The sequence below is a fragment of the Oryctolagus cuniculus genome, chromosome 16 (genome assembly GCF_964237555.1).
Source record: "Oryctolagus cuniculus chromosome 16, mOryCun1.1, whole genome shotgun sequence".
In the NCBI taxonomy this organism is placed as follows: Eukaryota; Metazoa; Chordata; class Mammalia; order Lagomorpha; family Leporidae; genus Oryctolagus; species Oryctolagus cuniculus.
The window spans coordinates 34,238,925-34,259,930 of NC_091447.1; the positions used below are offsets into that span (position 1 = coordinate 34,238,925).

The 21,006-nt window shown below is 38.9% G+C and overlaps 1 protein-coding gene across 1 annotated transcript in view; it reads left to right on the forward strand.

The window, feature by feature from the left end:
* Positions 1-1,124: 1,124 nt before the first annotated feature.
* THSD7A (thrombospondin type 1 domain containing 7A) overlaps positions 1,125-21,006 on the forward strand; it is a 451,027-nt gene continuing 431,145 nt past the window's right edge. The window contains exon 1 of the mRNA XM_070059784.1: positions 1,125-1,435. Within this exon, the coding sequence (XP_069915885.1) occupies positions 1,276-1,435 (160 nt within the window). The 5' untranslated portion in view covers positions 1,125-1,275. The remainder of the gene's footprint in view (positions 1,436-21,006) is intronic.

Here is a 21,006-nt window from a genome sequence, read left to right on the forward strand (position 1 = left end):
TGCTAGGAAATGAATTATTAATAAATTATTATTGGAGGAAAGGGAGAAAAAGAGAAAGGATAAAGCGTGATCTGACATCACACACACATACTACTTCTACTGGGATAAGAAAGTGAAAACACAAAGAACAAAAGACATAAATCCATGTGGGTCTTTAGACTACGAAGGGTATTTTTCCACAGTGCTGGTTGGGAGGACAGAGTACTGTCCGGGATGTGTTAAGCAAAGAATTTACTAAATCAGAGACAGCCCTTTGACTTGGTTTCCCTTTAATTTTACTCACAACAGCCTGGCTACTCGCAAGTGGCATGTTGTCAGGAGAGAGAAGGAGATGAGGGGTGGAACTTTCACGTCCCTGCTTGAAATATCATTTTATGACTAGTTTTTGTAGCATTTCACCCGATTAGTGAGATGCCATTGGGAATTCTAATTGAACGGAAATTCGATTTTAAAGGCTAAGAAAGGACACTCTAAAGTGTCATACAAGATCAACCTTGCTCAGGTATCTTTTGGTGGGAATAGATTAAGTTAACAAACAAACATAGAAAAAGTGTGTTGAGTGCATTTTGCCTGTGAGTAAACATCCCTACTGTCTCCTGTTTTCCGCATCTGATCATAAATACTGCTCTCCACCTAAAGTGATTCAGAAGCCGCAGCTTAGAAATAAATTACCCACGCCGCCGCTTTGTGTAAATATGCAGCAAGAATCACGGGCTGCTCCATCTAGTATTTGCCTCCTTGGGTGACGATGAACGTCAAGGCCTGTTATTTGTCATTCTGAAGGCTGCCGGGTGATGATTCTTTTTATTGGTGTCTGCGGGCAAACATATTTCAACGCCCCACGTGCACGGGAGTTCTCGGGGCCGGCTGCCGCCTCTGCCCCCCACCTGCGCCTGCAGCCCCCCGGAGCTCGGCTCCACGCACGCCGCCCTCCTCCCTCTGCAGCTGGCGGCGGGCGCGCTGCCTCCAGCCCTGGACCTGCTCAGTCAGCTGGGGCCCCCTGCGGACGGGACCTGCCACTGTGCGCGCCATGGCAGCGGCAGCAGCATCCCCGCCAGCAGCGGCGGCGGCGGCGGAGGTGGCAGCGACTCGGACCACCGCGCACGCTATTGTTCCTTGGTGTTAGCAGCTCTTTTCCCTTCTTTTCATCTGCAGCGAACAATAGCAAGGGAGAGCTTGGCTGTCCGTCCTGCTCGGGAAGACGTTCGGAGAGCGCACAGGACAATCCCCTGCGGAGAGCGCTGGGATCCGGACCCTGGAGCGGCTGCGGGCGGCATGGGGCTGCGAGCGAGGCGCGCGGCGGCCGGGGGCCGGGCCGTCCTGCAGCTGCTGCCGCCGCCGCTGCTCCTGCTGCTGCTGCTGCTGCGCCCCGGCGCCTGCGGGGCTGCGGCGCAGGGCGAGGCGGAGGCGCCCACCCTTTACCTCTGGAAGACTGGTAAGTGGGACGCACTCCCCGGTCTTCCAGTCTGGCTCCACCTGAAGGGGCTTCTGGACTTCGGATGGGGCCCCCGAGCTTCCTGGGGGCCCGCTGATGCGGGGGTTCTAAGGCAAAAAGTGTGATCCCTAGGCAGCAAATTGGGTCATGTCCGATGTTACTCGGCAAGAAAAACATAACAACGGAGAGGCAACAGTGAGTCATTGCAATGTTATTTCTCCCGCAGCTCCGTAGGGCAAGGCTGCACTTTCAGCATGAAGTGCTGTGTTTGTAACCTCTGCCTTCTCATTCTGCTAACAAATTTAACTAAAATATGTTTCCAGCATAGAAGAAGCAAACAAACAGCTCTGGTCTTGACTCTGTCTTCCGGCAAGCGAGGCGCTCAGCGCCTTGACATAAGTGGATGGAGAGTTGAATTTGTTAAGTTTAGCTTTGTGATAAGTGGGACACGTGAAACAGCCTAGTTAGGGCGGGTCCAGAATCCAAGGTGAAAGGGGCTGGAGCCAGGCTGCTGGGACGACTGTGGAAAGCTTAATTCTTCGGGAGTGGACGGCAGGACCTTAAGCGTGTCTAATTGTTAGGCAGGTCTCTGGCTTTTAAACTTTGCCTTCTTTAGGAATTCGTTCTGCTTTATTTATTCAACTGACCAACAAAAGCAGCAACCAGCTGCCTCCGGGAGCTCCCAGCCAAGTGCCTGACAGTTCAGTGGGCAGTGAGGGGCTGGACAACAATGCGGAGAGAGGAATTCCCTCCCCCTCTGCTCCTGGCTAGCTCGCTCTGTCCACTAAAGGACACGGAGGAGTCTCCAGGAGACCTGGAATTTAACATGGCCCTAGGACACAGTGGGAAAGATGATTCCTGTTGCCTACAGCAAGCAATAATTAAAGAGTTCCTTGGAATGCCTCAATACTAAGAGGACATCACAGGGAAAGAAAGTCTGTATTCATTGTGGGATTGCAGACTTAGCAGAGTTGATCTCATTCCTGGCTTCAGCCCTTCTCTGCCCCCCTGCCGAACAGACAGATCAATCCACCCTACAAATGCACGGATTTCCTGAATTTTTAAAGAAGTTGCATCTCGCCGGTTATCTACTGAGGATAATAAATAGAAATGTATTTAAAGCCAAAGCACATACTTCGCCTGGAAAGGTTGCACGAAACACACAGACCACATTTGAGATTGCTAGATCAATCGGGCTAACACTTTAAATGTAAAGATCATTGATTAATGGATGCAGATGAAATCAAATTATATTCAATTTAAAAGAAGAGCTGAAGATCTTCTGTCATTTAGCTAAAGCCAAGATTTTACTTTTTAAAAGCTCTTTCATAATGACAAACTCCAATAAAATTCTAGTTTATCATTAAATAGTCTTAGTTGGATGGGTGGTAAGAGAATGTGAGGTAAGCAGGTGTTGGGCATATTAGTACTCCACTACCTGAAATTTGTATTAACAAAGTAACAAGAACCAAGCAGTAATTCAAAATGAAAAGAACCTAGACAATATTCACTGTGCAGCATCCGAGGTGCCAATATATGTCAACATAAATGTCGTGGTGGGAACACAAGCCAATAAACAGCTTAAAATAGTGGAGCGCTCTCAGGAGCAAGGATGGGGGGACCTTGAATCAAGTGCCAGTTCTGGCTCTTGCTGGCCGTGTGGACGCAGGCAGTTCACTTAACTTCTGACCCCTGGCTTTCTCAGCTGCATATAAATGGGATGAGACCATCTGACTATCCACAGTGCTGAGTGTTGTGAAAATCAAATCAGTGAGTTATGAGAAAGTAACTTGTCATCTTGGAAGTTATGGGGAAATTTAAGTTAACATGTTGGGGATGTACCTCTTTCTATGGTGATCCTTGGTTTGATGTGGGGAGGAAGGCAAATTAAAGTGGAGAACAAAATAATATCTTGATGTTTTTCCCAGGGAGAAAGCAGAGTTTATTATATCTATATAGGATTTGAGAGTAGTTTTTAGAGAAATTAGAAATATTTAAAGGAAAGTCATGTACTCTAAATGAAAACCTAGAAGTGACAGATTCCTAAGTGTCTATCACTTGATGAAAACAAAGAGACAGAAAGGGAATTGGGAGAGGAAGGAGGTGGGACAGTCTTTGCTGTTTGTTCCAGTGAGATGAATTAATCTTAGTACAGAAGGTTATAGGGAATCACATTAATGGTGAGGTCATTGCATTAAAGTAGTGTAGCAAAAGTTAAAGCAAACATCTGGGATAGGTACTCTGTATGTTACTCACCTGCTACTCAATTTTTATAGCTATTTAATGACTTTGGTTCTTGGTTTCCTATTTTGTGATGTTTAGTGATTATGAAAGATACCTGTATGAGCCTTTTCAGAGCTAAAATGTGTCATGTGCAAATAAATACATCAGAAATACACATATAAATGTATATACACTCATATATATGGTGTAGACCTATGTGTAGCCTACAATGTATGTGCATGTAATATACACATGTGTAATACATATGAATTATACATGATATGTAATCTGCTATGCACAGTATTTGAAAGTTTTATTAAGTCTATTCACAACCAAGAGTTATTGAAGACCTACAATATGCAGTCACTGTGGTGCAGACTAAATGGAATTTTGTCATCCATGCCTCTGAGAAATTCACAATTGAACAATATTGTAAATATACAACAGTTACTACATGACATACCATACCCATGAACAAGGCACTATGAGACCTTTGAGGTTCTGTCCCTGATGGCTAATATATGGAGTGTTTCGAACAGAGATTACTTTTTCTACTGGATCTTGAGGAATGTGTTAGCTTTTTACTGAGGGAGGTGTGAAAGGCTGTTCCAAGCAGAGGGAAGAGATAAAATGAAAGTATATGACAGCACTCCTAGATCTTGATTGTAGAAGTAGTGTGCTGCAACTCAAGGCCTGGATGTTTGGTAAGAATGGGAATATTCAATGCCAGAAGAGGTGCTTGGGAACCAGATTAGGAGAAAACTTTCAAGCTGTGATAGAGAGGTTGGGGTTTAACCTATAAGCAGGTAGTACCCATTGGGAGTTTTGAGCAGAAGATTGATTTATTGTTTTTCTAGATGTGGAGATATGAATCTACAGGCTGGGTGGCCAGTAAGGTTAAGTGATAGAGAGGCAAAGGGGGACATAACTGGACCCATGGAAGTGGCAGTGAGGTATGAGCAGAGGCGGGGTTGTGGTCCCATTGGGGAAGTGCTAGCTCAGGTTTGGGGTACAGGAGATGCAGTGTTTCCCAAGGAAAGTAGGAACAAATGTCCTCAAGTCTCCATGAAGCATGACTCCAGTAATATGAAAGGAGGAAAGGGAGATATATCCTCAGGATGGGAAGGAGAATATTCATTTAATTCAGACAGCTGAACTTGAAGTAGCAAGAGCCTATTTTGATTAATGGATCTAATGGGAAGATGAGAGAATGGGTGGTTTCTTTGAGAAGTTTGGACTGAAAGTATGATTTTGGAATTTAAGATATGATATTTCAAGGTATGAGAGTGGGACAAATCATTAAAGAAAATATTGAAAAGAGGAGCTGGGATACTTTACAGAGAATACTGAGATTGAGGTTCTTGAGAGCTACATGTGAGAGTGAAGGGCCTGGGAAGGTATGGTCAGGAAAGGTGCAATGGTTTTAGATGCTAAATGAAATCATTTTATGAAGGGGATAGTGACAGGATGTATACACAAGTGAGAAAGACCTGGAAAAGGATTATGAAGTGTTTTAGAGAATTTCAAATAAGATCAGTAATTCATAAGACAACGGTTTTTGAAAAGGGTATTTTAGGTAATTGCGATTGAATAATAAAGAAGATGGTGAAGAGAAGGTTGAATAGCTGGGTGTTTTTCAAGATTCTCTTCTGTACTGTTGTTGGTTTGTAAAAGGAAAAAAAAAAAGCCAGCATTTAAGACATCAAAATATATTCATTAAAATATAAAAGTTAGGTTTTTCAACAGCTTGTATCACAGTCATCTGAAAGGTAATTTTATGCAAATAATTGGAAAACATATTTCATATATTCAGGCGAATGGCACATGTATTATTGGGAGGTGAATAGCTACAGTTTGAGTAAGTTTTGGACCAGTTTTATACTTTTTTATTCTAGCATTTAAGGTTGTTTTCATGATAATTATGGTTAATTATATTCACCTGGCAATTCAAAATTAAGAGTGTTAATGGATTGAGCAAAATGTGGTCGACTTAGCATGAGTCAGAAACTATTGAATAATCTAACTTACGTTGACTTCTGTCTTAGAGATATATTTTCCAAAAAGTCTTTTTGAGAAGAGTTGGCTTTTATTTTTTCATTTAATGTTTCATTTAATGTTTCATTTAATGTTAGGTTATTTGAAAGGTGGAGACATAGAAAGAGACAGAGAATTCCCATTTGCTGGTTTACACTGCAAATACCCACAATAGCCAGGCCTGAGCCATACCAAACCTGGGAGCCAAGAACTCCATGAGGGTTTCCCATATGGGTGACAGGGGCACATATACCTGCTGCCTCTCAGGGTAGGCATGAGCAGGAACCTGGAATCAGAAGCAGAGCCAGGACTCAAAATCTAAGCACTCCCAAATGGAATGCACATGTCCAAAGTGGCATCTTTTAACCACTCTGCCAAATGCCCACCCCTCACAAAGGTTTTAATGAAGTCATTGAATTAAATTTACAACAAAATTACATTGAAATCCAAGAAACATGTACATACTAGCCATTATTCAAAGTTCAGGCAATAGGACATTTGCAGGTATTAATTTTCTCTCAAGAATACCTCTCACTTGAAACATTTTAGACCCAAGATCATGCAATACAAGACAGTACCATAATTGACAGTCACTGTGTCCTTTAGCTAGTAATTGCACTAAAATATTCAAACTAAAATATTCACAGTACCTTTGTTCTACAAGTTAAAATGTTACTTTGCTATATGTACTTGTGCTACCAGCTCTTAGAACCAAATATAAAATATTCTGCAATGTAAAAGGAAAAAAATGTTCATATTGTTCATTAAGTTATTAGAGAAAGAGAGAAGGTGAAAGGGAGAGAGAGAGATTAATCAATCATTCCAGATGGCTATAACCAGGGGTGCCATTATCTAACTCAATTGTTCTGAATTTCAGTTGTGCTTAAGGCTTATCTTTCCTTGGAATGTGTTACTGTTTGCTTGTGAAAGGGAGGACAGGATTGGGTAGAGTAGACAGAGTGTGGGCATCCGTGTCAATCAATCCTGGGCTACATAGATTGGAAACATTCATCCATCTAAACCATAAAATTATTTTATCTCCTTGAATATTTTTCTGTCATCTCCAATATGAAATAATAATTTGTATTCTATAGGAGTTTTCTGAAAGTTAAATTTGGAAACACACCAAATACACTATTAGTGTTTGCCACATATTAGATCAGTAAACGATAGCTTTTATTATTGCTGTTACATAATACAATGGGAGCTTAATTTTGTGACCTGAATGAAGGTTGGTAATGAACATTAGCTTTCTTGAAGCCCCCATGCCCTTTCTTTCGTTAAAGGCACTGGAAATTACAAATTAATATGGTTAATAAGAGTGGTTGATAGTCCAACAAACTATAAAAAATACAGTGTTGTAGAAGAAAGAATATGGACTTTGGACAAACTACTGACAAATCACTGTTTAAATCTTACCTCTTCCTGACTCATCAAGTTACTTAGACTCTCTGACTTCTCTGAGAATGATGATAGATGTTCTGGTGGGGGCGGGGTAGGAGTGGGAAAGGGCATTTGTGAAGTTTTAACAGGAAGCAAATAAAATGATCAAGCATGGCATCCTAAAAACGGTAGATAATCAAAAATGTTAGTTCCCTTCCCATTCGTTATCCTTCATTTTCCTAAAAATGTTGTAACTTGCAGGAATTCCACTGTTAACATATTTCCCTGTCTTCTCCAGCTAAAAGACATGATGAAAAGCAAACCAAGTCTAGAAAGAGAAGTTGTTTGAATACAGGTTTGTCTTTTTCTATTAGTTTGACACTCATATGTGGAATACCTCTACCAAAGACTGTAAAACTATCTTAATAATCATATTCTGGGTTAATTTTGTAAAAAGAATATTTTACCCATCAGTTGGTATTGTGTCTCAGGGGATTTCTCAATCTAAGATTTCACTTTTATGAAATTAACACTGTCAGTTATCACTTTCACATTAAATGCTTTCACAGTAGAACTGTTTGTGTTTAAGCAGTTTTATTTTTAAATAAATTTTAAATTAAATAAATTTAATAGCCCTGCAGTTTATGTTTGCCTTTCTTCCCTTCTTTCTTAGTGTGCAGAGCATGGGTAATGGTTACAGGTCATTCAAAGTTCATTGATGACTTGGAACAAAAAGTGAAATGTTTGGTGGTATTTTTAAGCCTTAATATTTGGCTGAACTGTGGTGACTGAGCTCTCTCCCTATGCAGATTGTTGGAAGCTACCTGGGTTATAAAGTATCAGAAGTCCTGATCAGAAATGAGGTTATGAATGATAGAGGGTTGCACACAACCCAGAATTACTCCCATCCATTATTGTTATGCAGAGAACTGGACTTATGGTGGGGATGGGGTGGGGGAGGATAGTGCCCCACATTCTCGTTCGTGTATTGCTGCAGTGTGATTGTGGGTGAGTCTTAGGAGTAAATGGAGGCGGTCAGTCTGTAATGTGAGTTAGAATGGTGAAACAGGATACAAGGGTCCCCTTGTTAAGGCAATGCTGGAAACCTTTCAGTTTAATGAATATATAGAAAAGGTTTCTTTGAAATTAATAAAAGATCACAGTATGCTAATAAAAGGTGACCTTTAATTAAAGAAACACTGGGAAAGTGTCATTTGAGAAAATACAGCTCTCCTGTCACAGGAACAGTGTGGTGTGAATTGCAGGTGACAGTGAATCATAAGTAGAGATCCTTTTAAATTTTTCCCATCAGAAATTAACATTGACAGTTTAGATTGCATTAAGATGATTAAATACTTTAAAAATATGTTTAGTTTCCAAATAACTAAGCAGTAGGAAAGCTCCTGTTTAGAAGAAGTGATATAACAATTAAAAACATATTGGGAGGGGCTGGCACTGTGGCGTAGCAGGTAGAGCCACCACCTGCCGTACCAGTATCCCATGTGGGCACTGGTTCAAGCCTTGGCTCCTTCACTACCAATCTGACTCTCTGCTATGAAAGCAGTAGCAGATGGCCCAAGTCCTTGGGTCCCTACACCCCCGTGGGAGACCTGGAAAAAGCTCCTGGCTCCTGGCTTTGGATCAGTTCCAGCTCCGGCCATTGTGGCCATCTGGGGAATGAACCAGCGGATGGAAGACCTCTCTCTCTCTTTCTACCTCTGCCTCTGTCTCTCTGTAACTCTGCCTTTCAAATAATAAATAAATAAATCTTTAAAAAAACATATTGGGAAAGGATAGAGAAAACATGGTAATACTTACGACAGTGATAGCATATATGACCTATCTATTGCTTTTGATGCACAACTGGACTTACCAAAAAGATACCATTACATCTTTCAGAGGAAATATTAAACTAATTGATATTTTTGCATAATTTATATATGAAATCATCATTTTGGGTTATCATTTTTACTGGTTCAGTTGTATCAAGGTGAAAGTATTGGGAGAGTAATGAAACAAGAGCAGATAGGACAAAGTACAAATGAGCTGCTTTATATAGACTCTGGTTTTTAAATGACATATGCAGTAGGATAGTGTTGAGGGAGGTGATTTTGAGTCACATTAGAGTACCTACACTAAAGGTGTTGAGGGGCCAGCGCTGTGGCATAGTGGGTAAAGCTGCCACCTGCAGTGCCAGGTTTCCTTATGGGTGCTGGTTCGAGACCTGGCTGCTCTACTTCTGATCCAGCTCTCTGCTATGGCCTGGGAAAGCAGTAGCAGATGGCCCAAGTCTTTGGGCCCCTGCACCCATGTGGGAGACTGGGAAGAGGCACCTGGCTCCTGGCTTCAGATCGGCGCTGCTTCGGCCGTTGTGGCCAACTGGGGAGTAAGCCAGTGGATAGAAGACCTCTTTATCTCTGTCTCTCCTTCTCTCTCTGTGTCACTCTGACTTTCAAATAAATAAGTAAATCTTTATAAAAATTAAAGGTGCTACATTAGTACATTTAGGAGAAGCTGAGCATGACTACTAAAACTTAGGGAGAAAGTGAGACATTGTAAAAAAAAAAAACAAAACAGAAGAGAGATGATAGGGAAATGGTCTTCATTTAAAATTTTACTTTTAATGAGTAGAAATTACAGAGTTCTCATATATGCTCTATCTCCTCATCTTTCAACTTTATTAAAATCTTGCATTAGTGTGGTACATTTGTTATAACTGATGAGTCAGTATTGATACTGTTAAGTTTGTGATTTAGGTTAAGGTTCATTCTTTGTTTTATACATCCTATGAGTTTGACAAGTATATGATAGCATGTATTCACCATTACAGTACTGTACGGAGTAGTTCCACTATCCGAAAACCTCTTGTGCTCCACCTGCCCTCCCTCCCTTCTAGAAGCCACTGATTCTTTTTTTTTCCCTATTTTTTTTTTACTGTCTTCATGTTTGTGCTTTTTTGAGAATGTTGTATAGTTGGAATCATACAGTATGTGACTTTTTCAAATGGGCTTCTTCACTTAGAAATAAGAATTTAATTCTCCTCCATATGGTGTTGTGGCTTGATATCTTGTTTCTTTTTAGTGTTGATTAATATTTCACTGTATGGATATATCACACTTTGATCATTTACAATTGAAGGAATCTTAGTAACTTTGAAGTTTTTGCATTTATGAATGTGAAGATTTTTGTCTGGATATAAGATTTCAACTTTTTGTTTTAAGTACTAAGGATCAAGTTATCTAATCTTATGTTAATTAGAGTAGAGCTAACGTAGGTGGGGGTCCATAAGTTTGCCATACAATTTGAGTGTTATAGCAGCAGCAATAACAGGACACTCTAGTACTGTACATAGATGAGGTTGCAAGTAAATTTTATCATGTGCCTGTTAAAGAGTGGCAACAGACCACATTAGTGCCTATTTGTGTTGCTTTATTTAAAGGTTATTTTTATTTTCTGTACCAAAATCAGAGAGTGCAATTGTGTATGTCACAGAGGTCCTTGTATTTGGGGAAAGAGATTAGTTGCAAAAATTGAATCCATAGCTCAGAATGAAAAAAGAACTAATTGGTCAGTACTTAATTAAATGCATATGAGGGTACTTCAAAAAGTTCACATAAATAAAACTAAAAGATAAGTTTGTTTTGGTGCAAAATTTCTTGAAATTTTTGCATTTAATGAGGATTCAAAAATTCATGAGAAATGAATATTATGAAAAATGCATGCATCTCTGTGTGTGTGTGTGTGTGTGTGTGTGTGTGTGTGTGTATTAAATAAAATGAAATGTCCAGGAACAGACTTTGAATGAGATTCTTGACCCAGTTTTGTCATTTATTAATATGCCTTCTAATCTCTGTCTCTTATTCCTCAGCCACACCACAGATATGAAATAGTTCCTACCTGCCCATATTATTTTTAGATAATTTGAGATAAACCTGTCAATGATGCTGATGGTGACTGGTGCAAATCAGTAGTCAGTAAATGTTATCTCTGACTTGGGAGAGATCCTGTTGTGAACTGCTGATGCCTCCTCCTTGGTACAGAGTCTGTCTCTTGGATCTACCTACATCATTTCCTTCTTCATTCCCACTCTTGCTTGGCTCTCCATATGCATCTCAACCTTCCCTACATGGAACACTGCTGTTTTCTACCTGCTGTCACAGCCAGCAGCAGAATTGCGATACCCTCAGCCTTGCTGTCTGCATGATTGTTCAAAATATAGCTTTCAGATACGGTGACATTCTGTCCCAGTGTTTTATTTTTACTTGTGATTGTGCATATCATTTCCATGCAGGAAATGTTAGAGGTATGACTATTTAGTGAAACTGTGCTTCCCATAATTCTTTGTGTGACTACACCTGAGGATATTCTTGGCAAGACTTTCCTGCTCTGTGATGCTGTGTGTAGGAAGTGAGAAGTAAATTCTAAGGCTTCTCCTAATGTGCAGTATAGATAGATAGATAGATAGATAGATGGATATATCTTTACTTGTATATCCCACCTATATACTTCAAAACATATGATTCAAAATCTACTGTAGGGTACTAAAATAGTGTTTTCTGACTTGGTGGAGAGATAACTGTTTCACACCCATTCCAACCCATATATTTGTACATTTGTAAATATAGATAATTATAATAATTTAACATACCATTATGGGCCCACTCATATATATAAATATGAGTATGTAAATTTATATATATGAATATGTGTATATTTTTATATGAACACATATGTACAGATGGATAAGTAAATATGTATATATAGATAAATGACAATTATTTATGTTTAAATTACTATATAGGACTTCATAGTTTATCTGGTATTATGGAAATTATATCTCCTAAAATGTATTTTATGTGTGGTACCCATAGTTGTGGCTTCTAAAAATATGTGTAATTATGAATAATTTTTATTGACATACAAAAATTATGATGAAATTATAGTTTGAAAGTTTTGTGCCAACCTTTATGTTCATCAAAAATCAGCTCTTAAAAAAGCTATTATTATACAAGCCCTTGCATTACCTCCCACTACCTTATGGCTTTTATTTTAAGATCTTTTTATGTCTAACTGTCTTCCTGTATTTGCTACTCTGGTGTCTGAACCAAGTCTACAAACTGCAGTGCCTGCACAAATTTCCAAGAAATATTTTCTTCTAATAGCATCTGCCTACCAGCATATTTGTGAACAGTATTTATATAAATATCACTTGTAAATAGTCTATGTTGCTTATGACATCTGGCACTACTGGTAACAGACCCAGGTGGAATAATAGAGATTATTATATATACATTTCTTTTCTCTAAGAGATAGTCCATTCAGAGCCAACACATTGCACAACTACAGGGATTCGCATTCAGACTTAGGTGTCCATTTTCTTCACCTGTGTACATGGATCAGGGTCAAATAAGAAAGCTTGCAGTTGCTTGGTGTCTATTTGATGCAGACTCTGAGCCAGGTACAAGGGAGCAACATGAACAGCACATGAAACCATCCCTCCTGGAGTTCCCTATCACATGTAAATAGTGAATCTACGCTAGTGAATTTGCTGCAAAAGTAGAAGCATGCTAGATGTAGAACAGATAGGGATACGATTCTGTTGCAAAAGGAGAGAGGGAAATAAAGTTCTCATAACACACAAGTTTGAAAAATAAACAATTTACAAGATGCCCATTTACAAAATGGGCAAAGTTTATAGAAAGATGGAATTCCAGGCTGAGAGAAGCACTTGTGAAGAAATCAGATGACATGTGTCCAGGCACAGCAGGAAATTCTGCAGCATAAAAAGTAAGGAGTGAGCTGGGGCGGGAGGAAGATTGGATGAATTAGGGAGAAGGGAATGGGTTGACCAAACAGAGCTTGACACAGGCATGAGGAGCTTGGTCTCTCTTTGCTATTGTTGATTTATGCAATCTGGAGGCCTATGTCTATTTGAATGTATAAAAATGCCAGGAGAGGAAGAATATTAAATATTAAATCACAAGTGAATTTTTGAATTTTATGATTGTCCATATCCATGAACTATTATGTTTCCTTCCAAAGTTTCCCATAGAAATGCTGTATCTCAGGTAATGCTAATTTTCCAATAATTTGGTATTCTTTTAATTTTATTAAGATTGAATCAATATTTTATATACTGGTTCTTCAGTTTTGATTACAAAAAATAAATAAGCTTTAAATCTATACACAGTTTCATTGATGGGATTTGTGGCATAGAACATTAATAAGGGAAGTGGACCAGGCAGGGCATAGAGCCTGGCTGTTTGCAGCTCTCCTTTGCTGGGTAGTTCATTCTCGAGAAACAACAGCACCCATCCTGCTGAAGGTCTGTTGTTTGACATTGGTTAGAGGTTGGGTTCAAGGGACAGCCCTGTGGCTACATACTTTGTCCAGTGGGCCGAAACTGGATAACAGGCAATTATTTTTAGGCTTTTGCCTTTGACAGTCATATCAAGTCTTCAAAAAACATGACTCTTAGAGTGGGCATTTCATGCAGTGGGTGAGACACCACATGGAACATCTGTGTCCCATATCCGAGTGCCTGATTTGAGTCCTGACTCCACATCCGATTCCAGTTTCCTGCTTCTGGAACCCTGGAAAGAAGCAGATGATGGCTCATGTACCTGCCACTCTTATGGGAGACCTGGATGGAGTTCTCAGCTACAAGCATTGGGCCTACTTAACTTTTGTTGTGTGGGCATTTGAGAAATGAATCGCAAGATAGAAATTTGCTCTCCCTCTCTCACTCATCCTTTCAAATAAAGTGAAAATAATAAAAAAAAATTGAAAAATGTGAAACTTACAAAAAAGTGTAGAGAGGATATTGAAAGGACACCCTTTTTGAGTTTTACAGAATGATTACATCAGAGTATATGGAGCACCAGCTCGAAATTAGTGTCTGAACAGCCATGTTTGCAGCCGGCATCCCCCCTGCTCTACAGGCTGTGCCCCATTAGTTCTCATTTGCTGACGGGCCCTGTGGAGTGAGAGGAGCCTTGAGGATCAAGGCATCTGCTGCCCCTGAGCTGGCGTGGAGAATCACAGGGACGCAGCAGAATCACAGGGTCAGGAGCTCTATAAAACAGTTGCTTCTGACAGTTTGCAATGGTGACTGCCTATCTGATGAGATAGCCATCAGAATGGATTTGGATTTATGGAATCCAGTAATTCATAAGGAAAGCTTTGACTACTGCTAAGATACATTTTTCTTCCTGTCCCTTACTGCAAGATTTAATGTAAGTTCTTCAGTTTCTGCGGCTTGTTTTATAAGAGAACTGGCTTTGAACTACTTCATGAGTGAGAGTTCCACAAGAACAGAATAAATATTACAGAGACCACAAGATGGTCTCAACCTTGGCTGACCAAGCACTGCAGAGCTATGCATATCCCGATTTCCCCAATCATCACGCGAGCTTTCACAGCTTTTAAGACCATTCTTCTTGAAGTAATTTTCTACCTTGGTAATTATTATATGACAAATATGAAAATCAGGAAAAATGACTCATGCCATGTTAGTATACATAGATGAATCTTCCTTCTTGGCTGTGTGCTAACTACTGGGATTGCTACTACACAGACATTCTTTATACAGCTTTGTTGGATAGATTTCATTCTAGGCCGTTTAATGTATACAATTCAATGACTTTAGTATTTTTACAATTGTCAATCCATCACCATAATCACGTCTATAGCATTTTCATTTACTTCCACCCCTCAAAATCCTAAATCCATCAGCTTTTCCCCCATGGCTTAAAAAAATATTAACCTGCTTCCTGTCTCTAAACTTGCCTCTTCTGGACACATCATATAAATAGAATCATGCATGGTCATTTGTGACTGGTTTCTTTTACTTAGCATGGTGTTTTCAAAGTCACTTTATTTTCATTTCATTGTGTTTATTCACCAATGGATGGACATTTAGGGGTCTGTCTACCTTCTGATCATTAAAAAACAGTACAATGAACATCTGTATGCAAGTTTCTGTGTGGATGTATATTTTCATTTCTTTTGGATACATATAAGGAAACTTTTAAAAGATCAAGGAAAAAAAAGAAATAAAGTGTATTTCCCATGAACTCTTTGAAGACTGCTTATGCTTTGATACTTTAGATAGAATTGCTGGACCTTATGGTAAATCTATGTTTAATTGTTTGAAAAACTGTCAGTCTGTACCATATATTTTTAAACTCAGCACAGCAGAATACCGATTAAATTTCTAGGAACTTCAGTTATGATAAAATTTTCATTAGAAATTATGTAATTAGAAGGTAAGTAGTTAAAATATAGGAAAGTACTTTAGGAGACCTAGTTCATAAAAAGAAAAATATGTTTTGGAGGAGAATTTGCTGAAATAACCATGATCATACTTGATAGGATACCTAGAAGAATCTCCTATGGTTTTTATCTGATCATATTGATTATACTGGCATACAAGATGCCAGTGCATTTTTTTAAAAAGTGTGTGTGATGGGAGAGCTGTGTTTTAATAAGATGTTGGGAAATCTAGGGGCCAGCATTGTGGCATAGTGGATAAAGCTACTTTCTGAAACACCAGCATCCCATATGGGTACCGGTTCAAGTCTTGGCTGCTCCACTTCTGATGCTCATGGCCTTGGAAAGCAGTGAAAGATGGCTTAATTATTTGGGCCCCTGCCACCATGTGGGAGACCTGGATGCAGCTCTTGCTTCTGGTTTTAGCCTGCTCCATCCCTGGCCATTGTGGAGTCTGGGAGTTGAATCAGCATATGGAAAATCTCTCTTTCCCATCTCCTCCTCCCCCCAGCCCCCTACCTCTGTAATCCTGATGTTCAGGTAAATAAATAAATCTGTTTAAAAAAAGAAATCTAGGTGATATTGATGAGAACATTAAATGTTTTGGCAATTTAGAAGTTGCCAGTTTGGTTTCTATGAACTAACAATACCTCCTTGCATTCTCATGATACTGAAAATTTTCTAAGCATTCATGCTTGCATTTTCTCTTACTAAATTCTCACAATTTTTTCCATAAGTATACTGCAAGAAGGAACATCCTTCCTCTTTAATGAAAGAGTAGACTCAGGTACCTGAGATGAATTAGTACAAACCAGTTAGATGTGTTCTTTGTTTTATTTTCAAATATTTGGTTTACTTTTTCTTTAATTTTTTGAATTTATATAAAGGGAACAATTTCATGTATTTCATATGTACAGTTTTAAGGCATAATGATAACTTCCTACCCTATCTCCCCTCCCCTCACTCCCACCCTCCTCCTCCTCCTCTTATTTTTCTTTTAATTTTCACAATGACATACCTCCAATTAACTTCATAACCACAAGCCTAACCCTCCACCAAAGAATACAACAAGCAGCAAGTAGAAAAGCCACTCTTCCTTAAGAGTATAGACAAGAGCTATAAACAATAATCAAACCTCAAAATGTCATTTTCACTCATATACATTACTTTTATTGGTCTCTGCGTATTTAAAACCACAGATCTAAAAAAAAAACATATGAAATTTGTCTTTTTGGGACTGGCTTGCTTTCCTAAGCATAGTGGTCTCTAGTTGTATCCATTTTGTTGTGAAAGGCAATAGTTCATTCTTTTTTCTTGTTTTTTTTTTTTTTTTTCCAGCTGAGTAGTACTGCATAGTGCATCTGTACCATAATTTATCTATCCAGTCATCAGTTGATGCGCATCTTGGGTCATGACATATCTTAGCTATGCTGAGTTGGGCTGCTAGAAACATGGGGGTACAGAACTTTTTTATGCTGATTTCATTTCCTTTGTATAAATTCCATGGAGTGGAATGACTGGATCATATGGTAGCTCTATTTTCAGATTTCAGAGAAATCTCTATATTGTCTTCCATAAAGATTGTACTGGCTTATACTACCATCAATAATGTATCAGGGTACCTTTTTCTGCACATCCTCAAAAGCATTGCATTTTTTATTTTTTTGCATGATACCCATTCTAACTGGGGTGAGATGAAACCTCACTGTGATCCTGAGCATTTTTTCCTGTTGGCTCTTTGAATTTCATCCTTTGATAAATGCCTGTTAACAACCTTATCCTGTTTCTTAACTGATTTTCTTGTTTTGTTGTTGTTGAGTTTCTTGAGTTCTTTACAGATCCTGGATATTAATCCTTTATCAGATGTATAATTTGCAAATGTTTTGTCACATTCTGTACATTGCCTGTTTACTTTGCTGAGCGTTTCCTTTGCTGTGCAGAAGCTTCTTAGCTTGATGTAATCCCATTTGTCTATTTTTGTCTTTATTGCCTGTGTTTCTGGGGTCATATCAAGAAGTCTTTGCCTGTGTCAGTGTCTTGCAGGGTTTCCTCTATGTTTTTCTCTAGTAAGTTGATGGTTTCAGGATTTAGATTTAGATACCTGAGTTGATTTTTTAAAAAAATTATTTATTTATTCAAAAGGCAAAGCTACAGAGAGGCAGAGGCAGAGAGAGAGAAATGTCTCCCATCCTCTGATTCACTCCCCAGATGGCCACAATGGCTAGAGCTCAGCCAATCCAAAGCCAGGAGCCTGGAGCCTCTTCTGGGTCTCCCATGAGGGTGCAGGAGCCCAAGGATGTGGGCCATCCTCCCCCGCTTTCTCAGGTCACAGCAGAGCTGGATCAGAAATGGAGCAAGTGGGACTCAAACTGGCGCCAATATAGGATGCTGGCGCTGCAGATGGCAGCTTACCACTATCTCACTGCATTGGCCCATGGGTTGATTTTTGTAAAGGATGTAAGATAGGGGTATTATTTCATCCTTCTTTATGCAAAGATCCAATTTTCTCAGTACCATTTGTCAAAGAGACTTCCTTTCTCCAGGGAGTGATTTTTGCCTGTTTATCAAAAATTGGTTGGTTGTAGCAGTGGATAAATTCTTGGGGTCTCCAGTCTTTCCATTGGTTGAAATGGCTATTCTTGTGCCAGTACAAGGATTTTTTTTTATTATAACTGTCCTGAAATATGCCTTGAATTCTGGGATTGTGATGCCTCTAACTTTATTTTTATTGTTTAGGATAGCTTTAGCTTTTCAGAGTATTTTGTGGTTCCATATGAATTTTAGGTTCAATTTTACGAGCTGAGAAGAATGTCTTTGGTATTTTGATAGGGATCACAATGAATCTGTAGATTGCTTTGGATAATATGGACATTATGTTGATATTATTTATTGCAATTCATAAACTTGGAAAATTTTTCATTTTTTGTATCTTTCTCAGTTTCTTATTGCTTTAGGAATTTAATTGTATAGATCTTTCACATCCTTGGTTAAGTTTATCCCAAGGATAAATTTAAAATTTAATAATTTTTATAGCCATTGTGAATGATACTGATCTTTCAAGTTTTTTCTTAGCCATAATATTATTTGTATATACAAATGGTATTGATTTTTGTGTATTGATTTCATATCTTGCAAGTGTGCCTGCCAAAGTCTCTTAAAGAGTTCCAACCATCTCTTAGTAGTGTCTTTTGGTTCTCCTATGTATAGGATCATATCATTTGCAGAGATAATTTGACTCCCTCCTATCTCATTTATATCCCTTTGACTTCTTTTGCTTGTCGAATGGCTCTGGCTTAAACTTCCAGAACTATCTTGAATAATAATGGTGAGAGTGGACAACCTTGGCTGGTTTTGGATCTTAGTGGAAATACTCCCAACCTTTATCCATTCAGTATGATGCTGACTGTGGGTTTGTCGTATATTGCCTTGATTGTGTTGAGGAATGTTCCTTCCATACCCGATTTACTTAAGTTTTTTTTTTTTTTTTTATGAAAGGATATTGTATTATATCAAATGCTTTCTCTGCATCTATTGAGATAATCTTATGATTTCTATTCTTCAATTTGTTAATGTGTAGTACAGCATTTATTGATTTATGTATGTTGAAACAACACTGCATACCAGGGATAAATCTCACTTGGCCTTGGTGTCTGATCTTTCTTAATGTGTTGTTTGATTTTATTAGCTAATATTCTGCTGAGGGTTTTTTCATCTGTATTCATCTGAGATATTGGTCTATCATTTTTTCTTTCTTGTATCTTTTTCTGGTATTGGGATGAATGTGAATTTGATGCTGACCTCAAAGAAGGAGTTTGAATAGTTGAGGATAGTTGGAATTAGTTCTTCTTTAAAAGTTTAGTAGAATTCAATAGTAAAGCCATCTGCTCCTGGACTTTTTGGTTGGGAGAGTATTATTATCTATTCAATCTCTGTGTTGATTTTTAGTCTATTTAGGTTTTCTGTGTCTTCCTGTTTCAATTTTGGTAGGTTGTATGTATCTGTAAATCATAGAAATTAACCATTTCTTCTAGATTTTCCAGTTTGCAAGCATTCCAGATGTTTCTTTTTATTTCTATGGTTCCTATTGTAACATCCCCTTTTTCATTTTATTAAGTTGGATCTTTTCTTATTCCTCTTTTTTTTTTGGTTAGTTGAAGCAGTGATGAATTAGTTTTTGTTTATTTTTTTAAAAAATTAACTGTTCATTTCACTGATCTTTTGTATTTTTCTGTTTCAGTTTTTTTATTTCTTCACTTATTTTCTTATTTCTTTCCTCCTACGAATTTAGAGTTTGTTTTGTTCTTGTTTTTCTAGTCCTTTAGATACATTATGAGATCATTTATCCTTTACAATTTCTTGATGTAGGCATTAATCACTATAAACTTTCCATTGAACACTTTTTTTGTTGTATCCCGTAAGTTTTGATATGTTTTGTTCTTGTCTTCATTTCTTTCTAGGAATTTTTTAGAAGATTTTAGTTATTTGAGAGGTAGAGTTAGAGACAGAAAGAGAGGGAGGGAGGGGGACGGGGGAAGGGTCTTCCATCTGCTGGTTCACTCCCCATATGGCCACAACGGCCTGAGCTGGGCCTATCCAAAGCCAGGAGCCAGGAAGTTCTTCCAGGTCTTACATATGGATAGAGGGGCCCAAGAACTTGGGCCATCTTCTACTGCTTTTCCAGGCCATTAACAGGGAACTGGATTGTAAGACAAAAAGCTGGGACGGTAACCAGTGTCCATATTGGATGCTGACATCGCAGTTGGAGGCTTAGCCTACCCCACCACATCCCCAGCCCCTCTAAGAATTTTTTGATTTCCTTTTTGATTTTTACCATGATCCATTGTTTATTCAGGAGCATGTTGTTCGGTTTCCATGTATTTGTATATTTTCTGCAGATTCTTTTTTTTTTTTTTTTGACAGGGAGAGTGGACAGTGAGAGAGGGAGAGACAGAGAGAAAGGTCTTCCTTTACCGTTGGTTCACCCTCCAATGGCTGCTGTGGCTGGCACACTGCAGCCGGCGCACCGTGCTGATCCGAAGCCAGGAGCCAGGTACTTATCCTGGTCTCCCCTGTGGGTTCAGGGCCCAAGGACTTGGGCCATCCTCCACTACACTCCTGGGCCACAGCAGAGAGCTGGACTGGAAGAAGGGCAACCAAGACAGAATCCAGCACCCCAACCGGGACTAGAACCTGGTGTGCCAGCGCCGCAGGTAGAGGATTAGTCTATTAAGCCATGGCACTGGCCCTGCAGATTCTTAAGATGAATATATATAGATTCATTTCATTGTTGTCAGAAAAGATACATATTATGATTTCAATTGTTTTGAATTTGTTGAGACTTGCTTTATGGCCTAGCATATGGTCTATCCTAGAGAAACTTACATGCACTGACGATAAGAATATATATTTTACAGCTGTATGGTGTAATGGTTTGTTGATATAAATTAGGTCCATAGTATAGCTTAATTCTATTGTTTCTTTTTGGATTTGTTGTCTTATTGATCTGTCCATTGATGAAAGTGAGTATTGAAGTCCTCCATTACTACTTTGTTAGAGTCTATGTCTTGCTTTAGATCTATTAATATTTGTTTTAAATAGCCAGGTGTCCTAGCATTTGGTGCATATAGATTTACTATTCACATCTTCCTGTTGAATCCACC